The sequence below is a fragment of the Amia ocellicauda genome, chromosome 9, assembly GCF_036373705.1.
Source record: "Amia ocellicauda isolate fAmiCal2 chromosome 9, fAmiCal2.hap1, whole genome shotgun sequence".
NCBI lineage: Eukaryota > Metazoa > Chordata > Actinopteri > Amiiformes > Amiidae > Amia > Amia ocellicauda.
The window spans coordinates 5,668,476-5,684,167 of NC_089858.1; the positions used below are offsets into that span (position 1 = coordinate 5,668,476).

At 38.1% G+C, this 15,692-nt stretch overlaps 1 protein-coding gene across 2 annotated transcripts; it reads left to right on the forward strand.

The window, feature by feature from the left end:
* The first annotated feature begins 1,512 nt into the window (after positions 1-1,512).
* Positions 1,513-13,849, forward strand: LOC136758461 (cytochrome P450 2J2). Of its 2 annotated transcripts, XM_066712844.1 has the most exons (9): positions 1,639-1,936; positions 2,491-2,653; positions 3,090-3,239; positions 3,658-3,818; positions 4,130-4,306; positions 9,003-9,144; positions 9,522-9,709; positions 12,744-12,885; positions 13,219-13,849. In XM_066712844.1, exons 1-9 carry the CDS (start codon positions 1,745-1,747, stop codon positions 13,392-13,394), a joined length of 1,491 nt encoding a protein of 496 aa, XP_066568941.1. In that variant the 5' UTR covers positions 1,639-1,744; the 3' UTR covers positions 13,395-13,849. The 2 variants fall into 2 exon arrangements, with proteins under 2 accessions (XP_066568940.1, XP_066568941.1); XM_066712843.1 differs by lacking the exon at positions 13,219-13,849 and having other exon boundaries at positions 1,513-1,936; positions 9,522-9,735; positions 12,744-12,844.
* The last annotated feature ends 1,843 nt before the right edge of the window (positions 13,850-15,692 follow it).

The window sequence follows — 15,692 nt, forward strand, 5'->3', positions numbered from 1 at the left end:
ATCAAAAATATGCCATGACTGCATGGGGGTGCAAACTCTGGAGCTGCTTTGCTAGAAGTCAATGGAGAAAATCACAAAAGTCACAAAAATCATAAAAAAATTACATGTTATGCATGTTACGGTCAATTGCCCCTTCAGTTTATTTCACCACCCAGAACTGTTGCTATTATTTTACATTATTATTTTATTGCAGGCACTGCTGCGAAGGTTACAGCGGAGTGTGAACTGTGCATATGTGGGGATTCCCCATTGGAGAATGTGCATGCACAGTTTGCACTCTGCTGACTTCACCATTAACTTCTAGCAAAGCAGCTCCAGAGTTAGCACCCCCGTGACATCTTGGCATATTTTTCGATATTTTTGATCGCTGGACGGTGGTCAGGAACTCTGCTGTCCTTACCTTAATGGAAAGTAGACATAGAGATAACCCTTTTTTAAGTCTGTATGGTTAAAAATCAACAGAACTAATTGACATTAAATAAATGTGCTACACTATGTGGCATGCATCATTTAATCAGTTTGACATCTCCATTCGACATCGCACTTCACAAGCCTTTCAAAACTGTCTATGTCTGCAATAGTAATATTAAAAATATGAATTCCACAAGAACTATAAACAAAAGGTTTGTGTTTTAAAGTAAAGCTGTACATTTTACTCAACTAATTAATTAATTAACTCATTTCTAATAATTTTACTAATGTGATTTTTTTATGTACGTCCAGTACAAGGTGTCTGCTAAACTCAGACAATAATATTTTTTTTAATTATTATTTTTTAATATTCAATAAACAATAAATAATAGACTATTTTGAATGTGTATTTATGTGTCTATGTGTATGTGTGTCCATGTGTGTGTGTGTCTGTATGTGTGTGTGGGGTTCTACCTTGTTACCTCTACCCCAGTCTAAATCATCATGGCTTGACCCTGATTAAATAACAAAACGCCTGGCAAGTAATTCTGGGGATGTCCTTGGCACAGTGCTGCCCAATAACTCGATCCAAAGGCTAAACATTCCATAATAACTGTTCAGCAGCTTGCTGTTCACTCAAAGGCAATGTGTTTCATGACACTTGCATGCTAAGAACTATGCAGCCAATATCACACATCTGATTTTGTCAAGTTGTAAAGTTTTTTGTTATGTTTAGACTTTATACTCAGTACTAATTTTGTTGAGGTTTTAATACTGGGGAAATTATTGTTCTTTGACAAGAGTTTCTTTTACCAAAGCAAATGAGCTACCTAACTACGTAGGATTTCCATTTCAAATTAAGTGGAAATGTAAAACATATTCACACATTTAAGTTAATCAACAGCCCCAATGATCTATGTTTAGAAACCAAATGTGTATTACTTATACATTATTCCTACAGTGCAGATTCACCTATTTACTGATTTACTTGCTCTCTGTTTTTTATAGCCATTTACAAAGAGGCAGAAACACATCAGTTTGCTTTTGGACATTTCCAGGAAGCTTGTGCCTGGAAAAGGACTGTTGTATTATTAAGAAAGAATATGTTACCAGTCATTGCCAGAGCATTGCAAGTATGCTGCCAAGGGTATTACATGGAGCAATTGTTAATGTCGTGAGAGATAAAAGTCCAGGGCTGTAGACTGAAAACTCAGATCAATTTGGTTATTATCTATTGGGCAGAGGCCAGCCAAACAATACAAGCAAACAACTGACAGCAGTGGGAATTTTACAGTGTTTGATTCAGTATTCAGCTAAGGTCCCTATCCCTGACATGTTTCTGTATTCTATGCTGGTGGGGCTTGATGTCCAAAGCTTGCTGTTGTTCATTTTTGCATTTCTATTGATAACTGACTTCCTCAAGAACAAGAACCCCAAGAACTTCCCCCCAGGACCCTGGGGTCTGCCCTTCATTGGGAATGTCTTCAACATTGACACAAAACAGCCACATATTTACCTAACTAAGGTGAGTGAACCTTTATTTTTATTCTTACCACGCATAGATTCACTTGTCCTGGCTACAAGAGATTGAAAGAATACAGGACTTGCCTGAAATTCCAGCTGAAGTTCAAAGAAACAGGGTTATAAGTAATTATTGCATGCCGTTAAAAATTAAATGCAATATTTTCCCTAATACCAACTTTTGTATTCTTATGGTGCAGGATCATAAAGTCATACACTTCATGATCTTTATCATAAACTGTACTGATCAAGTGAAAAAAAAACACTCTATACAGCAGCAGGTAAAACAATTATAATTCCATAACTGTACTCAGAAATTGTAATATCAGATTAACCCTTAAAATGAAGAGCAATCTATGATTTGGGGCCGGATTAAATGAAAACTTTGACACTACCGCTAATAGAAAGCTACAGAACTGCGCTCAGTTGCAGGTTCATTTTTAGTAAGATTCCACTTTCTTCTAATCATAAATGTAACCGCTATGATGTACAGGTTTGTAGTTTGCTATTAGCGGGTGGGTCAAAGTTCTGATTTAATCTGGGCCTTGTTTTCAACAGCTAGCAGATGTCTATGGCAATGTTTTCAGCATTCGTGTAGGAAGGGAAAAAGCAGTGTTTGTTATGGGCTACAAAATGGTAAAGGAGGCATTGGTCAATCAGGCGGAGAATTTTGTTGACCGACCTCATAGCCCGATGATGGACAGAATGGATTCTGGAAATGGTATGTCTCAATGCATCAAATCCTTTTGTCTAAGATAATAAAAGTAACCTTTACATTAAAAACTGCCATTACACTTGCACATTAGTTAATATTTTGCATATCTGTTGAACTAAAATACAGATATTTGAACATTAATCATTTGCCCTAAATTTATATAAATTGTTTCATTTTCAAATACACTTCTTCAGATGTTTTACATTTTATACATTTTGTAAATATGGTTGCAGTGGTAAGGTATATTATTGAGAATATGTGTTATTATTATTATTATTATTATTATTATTATTATTATTATTATTATTATACAGTATTTTACTTGCTTGAATAGTTAGGCAATGTCTATTTATGTCCTTATCTCCAGAAGCAATACTACATAAACCTGTGCTCAATATTCTTAAAGTTTGCACAAAGATAGTGTATTTTCATTGCACAATAGGCTTGATCTTCAGCAATGGACTCCTGTGGAAAAGACAGAGAAGATTCACTCTCTCCACTCTAAGGAATTGTGGACTGGGTAAAAAGTCCCTGGAGTCTGTCATTGTTGAAGAGGCGCAATTCCTTCAAGAAACTCTAGAGAATGAGCAAGGTACAGTTTCTCCGACAGCCTGAAGGTTTGCATGACTGGAATATTAGACTATGCATAGCCAATAAAATGGTTGATGTTTTACAATTAATTAATTAATTACATCCCAAATATCCCAAAAAGGTAATTCTACATCCTAAACATTCACCTTCCCAATGGGTTTGCTAACATTCAATATAATCTACAAGTGGGAGAACTGTCCCCACACTGGATCAGAGCTAATTCTTCCAGACATACAGTTTACAGCAGCTTCAAATTTTATATTTTCACTGTAATCATACTAGTTCAAGTGAAATTTAAACCAAAAGACCTGAAAGAATAAAGCTCAGAGACACTTCTTTCTCAGTGTTTACTTTTGACAAGTGTGAGCAATACTGTAATTGTTTCCTAATGCTCTCTCTGTTTCACTGATCCCTCTCAGGAAAACCCTTCGATCCTCACTTCATTCTTAATAATGCCGTCTCCAACATCATCTGTAGCATGGTCTTTGGACACAGGTTTGAATACAGTGACAATCATTTTCAAAGGTTGCTGAAGCTGCTCTCCGAATTCTTCCACCTGGCAGGAACCATTTGGGCACAGGTACAGAGCAACACAACAATTGTAGATCTAAAGAAATATTGTCTATTATGTCACATTATTTGATTGCACCATGACACACTCTCCAAACTGCCATATTTTCTAATAGACATTGATTAGTAGACATCATTTCAGTTTTATAGAGGAAACAATTCAAAATTAGCAACAGAAAAAAGACACAGCTGATTTTTAGATGTATTATGCAACTTATTAGAAAGTTAATATTGGTTAACCTAATTCACTAAATTGTTGTGGCACTGAAGAGGACTCCAGTTAGAATGAGTTGAATGCAATCCTCACTTTCTCCTCATCAGCTCTATGAAGCCTTTCCTGCTGTTATGAAGCTTGTTCCAGGGCCACACAATAAAATATTCAGCAACTACAAAGAGCTAGCTGTGTTTGTGAGAAAAGAATTGGAGAAACACAAGGAGGACTGGGACCCATCAGCCCCCCAAGACTACATTGATTCATACTTGGCAGAGATAGAAAAGGTATTTATTTTCCTTTTATTTTCTTTTACGCTTATTATACAAGTGGCAGCATTATCTCCACTACTCAGCCAGAAGTACTAGAAGGTCTTATTATTCATCTTAAGGCTGATGAGGCTTTTTGGAAGAATGGACCTGCCAAAAGTTCTCACAATTCTGCCTTAGGCTTTTGTCTTTAAGCATCATAAGGTAAGGGCCAGGAGAAATATAATGGTTTCTGAATGCTGAATACAGATGAGTTGAGCTCTCATTGTGATGTCATGCAACATGCAACATGTGTTCTGTAGTAGTGAAGAGATGAGTTGCATATAAATAAAATACAAATATTAGCAGTCATTTGAACACCTACAACTTTCCATGTCTGAATAAAGACAGACCAATATACCTAGTCTCATGTTTATTTTAATTTTTTCTCATGTGTATCCCCACTTGCCCCCCCCCCCCCCCAGTAGAGTAAATCTCCTCAGTGAAGAAATAAAAAAAAGCAAATCATAAAGTTAAATAAGTAAATGTATATAACGTAGTCCTTCTTTCATGAAAACTACAATTATCCAGACATGGTATTGGTGAAACGGGTGAAAATTAATATTCATATAGAACACATGGAATACAGACCTGAAAGTTATACAAAATACAGGACATGCACAGAAAGATTGATGGATATAGACAGTGATGCATAGCAATCTTTTATATATATATATATATATATATATATATATATATATATATATATATATATATATATATATAATTAATTTTGTTTTGAATTTCAGAGTAAAGTTTCTATGGGCTAAACCTCACTGAGGGCTGGATTAAATTAAAACTTTGACCCACCCGCTATCCCTATCCCATAACTGATCCTGTTTTAGGAGCTACATTTATGCATAGTCATGCCTTACCAAAACGTTTGGAGCTGCGTTTAGTGTTGAGATATTTTGCAACTGGCAGGTTTCAGCAAACAGTAGGTAAAATTATAGATGCAGACAAATCTGGTTAGCACAGATAAACAACAAAAATGGGACTTACATTATTTACAAAGATTTGCACTTTTAAATAAACAATGTAATGTTGAACCGTGCATTCTGCTTTTGTGTCTTTATGGTGAGGTGTAGTTTGTGTGCGATTAGGGTTGTATTTATTGTAAAAAAATATGTAAAAACTCAAATTTCTCCAGCACCCCTGTTGCAAACTACTGTAGCAGCTCCAGGGCTGTGCAACGCTTTGAGAAGTGCCCCTACATTTAATAAAATTCACCTTTTTAAAAGAAAATTTAAGGATCTCTCTTACTCTTAGTTGCAAGTTTTTAAATACTCGAGTTGCTACTGCTGTGATGCCTGTTTGACTTGCAGTGCTATTGGGTATGACAAAAGCGTCTTATCAATAAAATTGATTATTGGCTCCAATTGGTTTCCAGGATCCAATGTGCCCTGTCTTTGACGGAACACTTTTCGGATGACGGACTACAAATGTTCGTGTTGGATCCAGTGGCAACGATAAGCACAGACATTAACATGCATTGGGAAACGTAGTGAACAACTAAGCTTATTTAATTATTAAAGTCATCAGCAATAGCACAGTGTAATTTTCTGAAAGGTTTATCATTGTCATTGTATCATTAGAGCGGTAGATGTTCAAAAAGCCGCAACAGAGACTGACAAGCCGGATTATGTCAATAGGAAACTCCTAAGTTACTATATATGCTACTTAATAATCGGATCAAAACATTTGATCAGCGGAGCCTGATCTTGATCTGCTTCATACAACGCTTTTTCAGCGACCATAATGTTCTTCATCCTGTTTTCTGATCCTGTTAGTACAACCGGACCCTGATTATTTTGGGTTGAAATAGATTCAAAGTGTAGACCTAATAATACACTGCTCAAAAAAATTAAGGTAACACTTAAATCACTCATCGGATCTCAATGAACAAAATAAATTCAAAGATCAAAATCTTTACTGTACATTGTGTAATTCTGTTACACCCGATACCTGACAGTTCCCAGGATCTCCACTAGTGGTCGCCCTTGCTACAGTGTTTTCCCATGATCTTCACTTCACTCACCTAATTATTGATTAATTAGTCCTTGTCTCTTCTTTTTCACCACACCTGCTCATAGTTCCCTACTAATCACCCCCTTGTGTAAATTTGCCCTTTGTTCCCTGCTTTCATTGTGAAGTCTTCTCATCAGTATTGTCACATTTCTAAGCCTTATCTTTCATATTGTTTTCTCGTGTACCAGTCCCCTGCTTTTGTCTCTCGATTCCCGATTCTTGGATTTTCCTGACCAGCCTGTTCGCCCGATCTCTTGACCACCCGCTAGTGCCCTTGACCTGGAGTTTTGCTTTGCCCTTGTTGTCCCCTTTTGCAGGCATTCAACCCCTCGCCCAACCTGACTTGTCCAGTGTGCTCTGCACCTGGGTTCACCACACCCCTACCTTACAAATTAGTTGAGAACAAAATTACGTAACAATGGTCAATGGAAACCAAAATCACCAACCGATTGAGGGCTGTATTCAAACTCACACCGAATATCAAAGTAAACAATTGAAATCACAGGCTGTTCCAGCTTGCATGAATTTAATCACGGCAACTCATAATGTGACTCAGTAGTGTGTATGGCCCCCACGTGCCTGTATGCACTCCCGAAAACATCTGGGCATACTCCTGATGAGATGGCGGATGGTGTCCTTGGGGATCTCCTCCCAGACCTGGATCAGGGCATCAGTGAGCTCCACAGTGAGTCTGCGGCGCTACTTGGCGGCGTTGGATGCACCGATACATAACGTCCCAAAGGTTCTCAATTAGATTCAGGTCTGGGGAATGTGAGGGCCAGTCAATGGCATCAATGCATTCATCATCCAGGAACTGCCTACACATTCTGGCAACATGAGGCCGGGCATTGTCCTGCACCAGGAGGAACCCAGGGCCTACTGCACCAGCATAAGGTCTGACGATGGGTCTGAGGACTTCATCCCGGTACCTAACAGCAGTCAGGGTTGGCTATCATGTGGAGGTCTGTGTGACCCTCCAAGGATATGCCTCCCCAGACCCCCAGACCCACAACCAAACCGGTCATGCTGGATGATGTTTCAGGCAGCATAACATTCACCATGGCATCTCCAGACTCTTACACGTCTGTCACATGTGCTCAGTGTGAACCTGCTCTCATCTGGTGAATGCCAATCGAGCTGCACGGTGCTGGGCTGTGAGAACAGGTCCCACTAGAGGACGTCGGGCCCTCATGCCACCCTCAGTTTGGTTGAAACATGCACACCAGTAGCCCGCTGGAGGTCATTTTGTAGGGCTCTGGCAGTGCTCCTCCTGTTCCTCCTCGCACAAAGGAGCAGATACCGGTCCTCCTGCTGGGTTGATGCCCTTCTACGGCCCTGTCCAGCTCTCCTCATGTAACGGCCCGTCTCTTGGTATCTCCTCCATGCTCTTGAGACTGTACTGGGAGACACAGCAAACCTTCTTGCGACGGCATGTATGGATGTGCCATCCTGGAGGAGCTGGTCTTCCTGTGCAACCTGAATGCGCTGCAGGTAGCGCCTCATGCTACCAGTAGTGACAAGGACACTAGCAAAATGCAAAACTAGAAAAGAATCAGTCAGGAAGGATAAGGACAGAGCAATTGTCTGTGGCCACCACCTGCAAAACCATTCCCTTTTTGGGGGTTGTCTTTCTGTTACCTCTCCAGTGCACCTGTTGTCACTTTCATTTGCACCAAAACAGGTGACATTGATTCACAATCGTTTGGCTTCCTAACTGGATGGATTGATATCCCTGAAGTTTAATTGACTTGGTTTTATACTGTGATGATTATGTGTTCCCTTAATGTTTTTGAGCAGTGTATATCACAAATGATAAAACCTATGTCATGTGTTATATATTTTTCTGATCACTCAGTGTACTCACTGTTTAGCATACAACCCAACAGAGGGTATCATGACTCCCAAGATAATTTGTGAAAAACTATGTTGAGCCCATGATGTCACTTAGTGTTAGGGCTAACTTCTCTTGTCCACACTGTATTAGAGACTGTCTTTGTTTGTGATTTTTGACTGGGAACAGCCCATAAAAGAGCTTTGCTCAAGCATAGGGATAGTTAATTTTTCATGTGAGTCAGAATAACTTCAAAACCGGAAAGTAAGAAGTGCTCGGTGCACACAACACTTGAGCTAGTTGTCTTTCTCAATAGCTCTTGTCGGTTTGCAGCTGCCTGCAAAAGTGGGTCAATTGCTTCCAAAGCGTTATTTCTTTTGGGAACCTTTGGATACTTAATCTGCAATCTTTCCTTCCGATGTAACCACATCAATAGATGACACAAAAGAGCATTTGGCTATGTGAATTTGAATTGATCCTATTAAAGTCTCAATACATACATGTAAATATGGTGACTGGTTAAACGATTGTATGTATGATGTCACATTCTTTCAATTTCCGAATTGTTGAATCACATTTTATTCAGCAGAAAATTATAAACAGCCATTTTAATATTTTTTTATTAGATTGTTTTTGCAAGATAATGACATTATTTATCATTGACAATACTTATATATTTGGGGTATTTTAAAAGTGCATGAAAAACCATTATATTTCTCCTTTAAAGGGCCATTCTAAACACCTCTTCTGAATTAGAGCTTAACTTTGCACCTATAGTCTCATGAGGTGACTCTTGATTCATAATGTTCTTGTCAGAGTAAAGAGGACATTGTATGTAGCTTCCATGAGAGGAATCTGGTTGTTTGCACTCTGGACCTCTTTCTGGCTGGGACTGAAACCACCTCCACCACACTGCGTTGGGCTCTGCTCTACATGATGAAGTACCCAGAGATCCAAGGTATGTGGTTATGTGGAGATAGTGGAAGCCTCAAAGCATGTTCATCTCTGTATCATTACTACAAATCTGAAGAAACCCATTTAAAAGAGGAGGGGAGAGAGAGCGAGAGAAAACTATACAACACAATATTTTATATATTCCATTCAAATAAATATATACATAGTCATATATATTTGAATAGTTATGCAGAGCTGATATGTTATTTATTGTATTTACATTTCTGACAAGACCTCAGGTCTTTCAGTAGAGCAAAGAGAAAATCAGTCAAGATCCACCAAGGAGCAAAAATGTGTGTTAAACTGCCACTGTATACATGGGCCACACTTTAAAAGATGAGTTACTTGGGAATTTACTTTATTTGCTTTGTCTCTCACCAGAGAAAGTACAAGCTGAAATAGACAGAGTGATCGGGCAGGCAAGACCACCATCCATGGCAGACAGAGCCAACATGCCCTACACTGATGCAGTGATCCATGAAGTGCAGAGAATGGGCAATATTATACCACTGAATATACCAAAGATAGCGCTGAAAGACACAACAGTAGGAGGGTACTTTATTCCAAAGGTAATAGATGCCAAGGAAAAGATCAGGTAAAGTTGAAATCTTTGGCCGAACAAGAACTCTCATACTAAATAAAAAAGAATGTGTTTTTGTACACATCTGTTTACTTCTGTTAAAGCTGAAGTCCAGCCACAAAAAACACAACAAGATTCACTATACAGCAGTAATTAATACAGTGTAATTTTGTTACTTTCTAAGCGAATTAACAGCCATATTACTGTGCATAAGAAGTCTAATTTGAATAAATGTACCACGGTGAGGCTAAACTCAATTTACAACAGGTGTTTATCGGGGATGGTGGTGAAGATTACGTTATTTTGTTTTATGATAACCTGCTTTTCTGTGCTTTACATATTGTACATATATACTGTACATATATTATCATTATAATTATTGTTTAATTATTATTGTTTATTATTTAATAAGATATATAACCTCCAATCACAGCGTCTCCGGTGTTCACGTGTGGGGCTAACCCTTAACCCCGGAATTACCCCGGTGTAACACAAGCATGTACATGCACCACCCACGTGAACCACCAAGCACGTACGCACACCGCTAACCGCCCATCCCCCAACACACAGACAGAACCCCAAACACATGTATATACAGGCACATGCACCCCCCCAGTCCCAGATCGCTACAATATATTTATACTTAGCATATATTTAAATTAAGCCCTTGCTCCAGCCTATATAAAATATATTACAAAATATAATTAGAGAGATGTTTTTTTTACCATACCATTTAAATTTGGATAGTGTTTTGGGGATCAATGCCATTGTATTATTTTGTATTATGCATTAACCAAGTCACTGCATACATTTTCAAATCTGTATTTTGAAAAAAATATACAAAGTCTAACAATAACAAATCAATACATATATATATATATTAATGGAAATATACTGATCTTACGCAGTACCTTTCAGTATGTTGTATTTTAGCATTAGGACCCTGCATTTTCCACTTCTTTTTTCCAATTGTAATTCAACTTCTATGAGCTATGAACTGCAGCCTCATCATTTATAGTAATTTAATTCACAATTGAAATGTAAAATGTGTTTGAATTAAAGATGAATAATGAGTTCCCAACTTAATACAGAAGGCTCAAATATATATGTCAGTTGTTGCCAATTCTGTAGATGCTGTAGAAAAATATAATGCACGTGGAGGTTTTCATTTATGAAACTTAGTGACAATTGATGTTCTGCTTGCTAACAAGTTTGCTTTCTTTGTAATATATATGTAACAACTAGGGTTGGGTATCGTTTCGGTTTTTAAAAAAATATATTTAAATTGAACAATATATTAAAAGTTTAAAGTATACTTAAATATATAAATATAAGTACATACAAAACACAACAAATGTACATAACAAATTCACAATAAAACCTAAGACACCTAACCCAACTACAATAATTTAACACTAAATAACAGTTACAGTACTAATAACAGCAAAGTAGTCAGTATTCTTGGTATGCTACAAACCAGCTTCAAATTTCAGCAATTATTTTGCAGAAATATGACCATATTTGCCTTCTCTGGCAAAATACGACACCTCTCCTGACTTATTGCATGTCCTGAACAGGAAAAAACCTTATCAGATGGTGTCGATGAGGCCTGTACACACTCGTCGTCATAATCAATGGTCTCCACATTGCTAGAGTTGGTCTGACTGGGGCCGGGGACACCCACACTACCAGCTGATGTCTGCAAATGTTTCATTAGGTTTGACGTGTTTTCCCCTTTACACACAATTGTTGTAAAACATTTGTTGCACGTCGCGGTGTCGGAATCCTTTCCTGCGAAATACAGCCACACTTTAGAATGTTTAGCTTTAGGCAATTTAATTTAAGCACGTTTAATGTAGCTAGCTAACGGTAGGCTACCTGCTGCCATCAGAGCAAGTGTAATTGCTGCATTCATGCGCTCCTTGGATGGTCTCATTTCCCGAGTTGTGCTTTTAAGTCGGAATGTGAAAGCAACATGGACACTAGCATTACTACAAAGATGTGTTGGATTTGTATTATCAGAGCTTTATATTATGAAGTGATTTTGTCCCAGAGTTGTTACTGCACCAATACATTACCTGAAATCACTAAATATTGCTTTACCTGACTTATCAGGGTTACTGCTAATAAATAACTTTTCTAATGAATCTACGTCAATCTACATGGACAGCAACTAACCGTTATAACCTAATACCATATTACAAATTACATGTTAGCAAACAATTGATATGCAATACGTGATTTTGCCCCATTAATCAAAAGTTTCTTACCATCAACCAATCACTGTTGTCTGCCATGTTCTTCGGCTTTCCGTGTTGTTGTTCCGATTGCATTCACGTGAATTTTCTCAGTCGGGAAATTATTTTTCAGATTATTCTGACACCACATGAATGCAGTATAATTTAACTAGCGATCATGTGTGGTGATGATGCTTCTTACGTCCGTTTCGGAGCACCAGAGGGCAAATATTTCAATCGACAGCTCAGGCAATTAAGTGGCACCGAAATGAGGCACTGAAATCTGCATTCTGATTTGGTCTGGTCATATAGGTACCAGTGCCATATTGGCACCGGGTTTCGGTACCCAACCCTAGTAACAACATTCATGTATTAATTCAGTATTTTATATGATTGGTTCCGGGAATGAGTGTTTTTTTTGTTAGTTTTTTTACTCCTTTATTTACAATTGTCACTTTAAATCAATGTACGTAGCTGCTGCTGCTGAATCAAATTGTCAATGCACCTTAATAAAAACACTAATTGAGATGATTAAAGGAATCCTGAGAATATTAAGCAATACATGGTTTAATTAAGAAGACTACATGGCCACCTTGCACATGGAGTAATGAAGGGCAGCCTTAGAAAGCAGGTCGCAGAAAATGCAGGGCCCTAGTTATCATATTCAAGTAACATATAATGTCAAAGCAAATTTTATTAATAGATTTCAGGTAAATGACTTCAGAGGAGACATTATTCATGGGAGAGAAATAGAGATCCACTCAGTGCACATATTCTTTTGTTTAGGATACAGCAGTGATGGCGATCTTGACCTCTGTCCTGTTTGACAAGAGTGAGTGGCAGACACCGGACTTATTTAATCCTGAACACTTCCTGGACTCCCAGGGGAACTTTGTGAGACGAGAAGCCTTCATGCCATTTTCAGCTGGTAAACAGGATTTCACTGTTCCTAATTGTTTGCTACATTTCTAAGAACTAGCAATCCACATGATCATTAAATTAAGCATTTAGAGAAACCAATGTTAATAAACCCAACACATTTTGAAGAATTATTGCTGAGGTTTGTGAAAATAAGGAATCATCTGAGGTCATTGATAGCTAGTCCTGGTTTGAGAGATTATTTAAACATAAAAATATTTTTTTATTGGATCATTTATGTATCATTAAAAAAAAATACACATACAGTAGCTAGATTCCAAATAATAATAGGAAGATAATATAAGAAAATTTGTTCACTCTTCACTGTTTTCTTTATCTCCAGGGAAGAGGGTGTGCCTGGGGGAGCAGTTGGCTCGGATGGAGTTATTCTTGTTCTTCACCTGCTTCCTCCAGAAGTTCTCCTTCTCCTCTCCACCAGGAGTGGAGCCTAGCATGGATGGTCAATTTGGAGGCACCCGTTCTCCATTCCCCTACAAGATCTGTGTTACCTCTCGCTGACCCTCCATCAAAACAGAAAACATGTTTGCATACGTTCCTGTGTTTAGAGGATGTCTGCTGACTGTCTCAAGCAATAATTAAGAAGGGATATACAGTCTTGGTTCTTCTGTCTCATCCCTATATCAGATTACAGATGGTAATTTCTTTTATTGTGTTTTCACATTTATACTGCTTTTCTACAGGTTCAGAATGTCTCCATTATCAATTATGAAAGTGGACCATGGTGTACTATAATGAACATGTCTTAGAAACATTTCAAAACGAATTTACATACCAAGTTGAAAGAGAGATTAAGTGACTGGAACAAGTTTTTTATACTACAAGCACTGTTACTTATTGATTGTTGGTAACACGAAATGTTGAAAAGGACTTCTCAACTGAAATTCAATAGTTCCATGGTTAAACAGTGTAAGCCATGTCAATATCTGTGTTGTTCTTTTTAAATAAAAAATTCAAATAAGCTTCTGACCTTTCTGTTTTTTGTTCATGTTCATCTGCAATTAAAAAAAACATCAGTTGGGCACTGCACTGGATCAAGACAGACAAACTCTTTAAAACACTTTTTATTTAGTGCAGCGTTTCTGTGAAATTCAATCAGTCAATCAATCAATTTTTATATGTATAGCGCCCTTAGCAGGGTAGCCACAGAATGCTTTACAGACTGGTAAACATACAACAAACAAACAGCAAAATAAAACACATAAATAATACAATAATGTAAAATAAAAATAGACCTTTAAACAGTTTACATGATTTAAAATAAAGTAAATTAACATTTAAATAAATAAACCATTTAGGCACGGAGGAGCGAAAAACAAAAAACTCCTATGGATGGCATGTAGGAGAAAATAAATCTCTGGAGGTCCACGGCTTAGGCCTTCCTCGGACAATCTCCTCTGAATCATGCTGGGTGACACACCAAATAGATCCGCGATTTCTCGGGTTGATAGACCAGACAACACAAAGGTAGCGAGCATATTACCTGGAATATCCAGAGGCGGGCGTCCTGCACCTGTGCTTGAAGTAACGTGGAAATCTACATGAACATGCTGCTCAATCAGTCCCAAACAATTTAAAATGTCAACATCCATGTCTGTTTCTTGAAGAGCACTTATCTGCCCGAGTATTTAAAAAAAGCCTTCAATACGGGCCAAAATAGTATCTGCTGATAAACCATGTTGATCAATTTGATCTGTTAAGAATAGCATGATACCTCGGAGCCCACCAATGTCTTCCGTATTGTCCGCACAACAGCTTGCATACATAAGAACATAAGAACATAAGAAAGTTTACAACCGAGAGGAGGCCATTCGACCCATCATGCTTGTTTGGTGTCCATTAATATCTAAGTGATCCAAGGATCCTATCCAGTCTATTTTTAAATGTTCCCAAACTTTCAGCTTCAACCACATCGCTGGGGAGTTTGTTCCAGATTGTGACGCCTCTCTGTGTAAAGAAGTGTCTCCTGTTTTCCGTTTTGAATGCCTTGAAGCCCAATTTCCATTTGTGTCCCCAGGTGCGTGTGTCCCTGCTGATCTGGAAAAGCTCCTCTGGTTTGATGTGGTCGATGCCTTTCATGATTTTGAAGACGTGGATCAAGTCCCCACGTAGTCTCCTCTGTTCCAAGGTGAAAATGTTCAGTTCCCTCAGTCTCTCAGTAGGACATTCCCTTCAGACCTGGAATAAGTCTGGTTGCTCTCCTCTGAACTGCCTCTAGAGCAGCGATATCTTTCTTGAAGTGTGGAGCCCAGAACTGTCCACAGTATCCAGATGAGCTCTAACTAGTGCATTGTACAGTCTGAACATCACTGCCCTTGTTCTCAATTCTACACTTTTGACAATATACCCTAGCATTGTGTTTGCCTTTTTTATTGCTTCCCCACATCGTTTGGATGGAGAAAGTGAGGAGTCCACATAGACTCCAAGGTCTTTCTCATGCGTTACTTCATCTAGATCTGTACATCCCATAGTGTAATTATAGTGGACATTTTTGTTACCTGCATGTATTACCTTGCACTTGTCCACGTTTAAATTAATCTGCCAGATGTCGGCCCACAACTGAATATTATCCAAGTCCCTCTGAATAGCCTGTGCTGCCAAGATTGTATGCTGTTCTGGTGCTGTTACTTTGGTCTGAATCTGTGAGATAACCACGCCCCATTCATTTGAATATACAAAATGGAAATGTGTCATTAGGAAATAAATGTGTCATTATGAAATAAATAAATGTGGCATTATGAAATAAAAGCCCCCTGAACTACATAAAAGTAGTCCTTTGAAAAACATAATTTTGAAAAA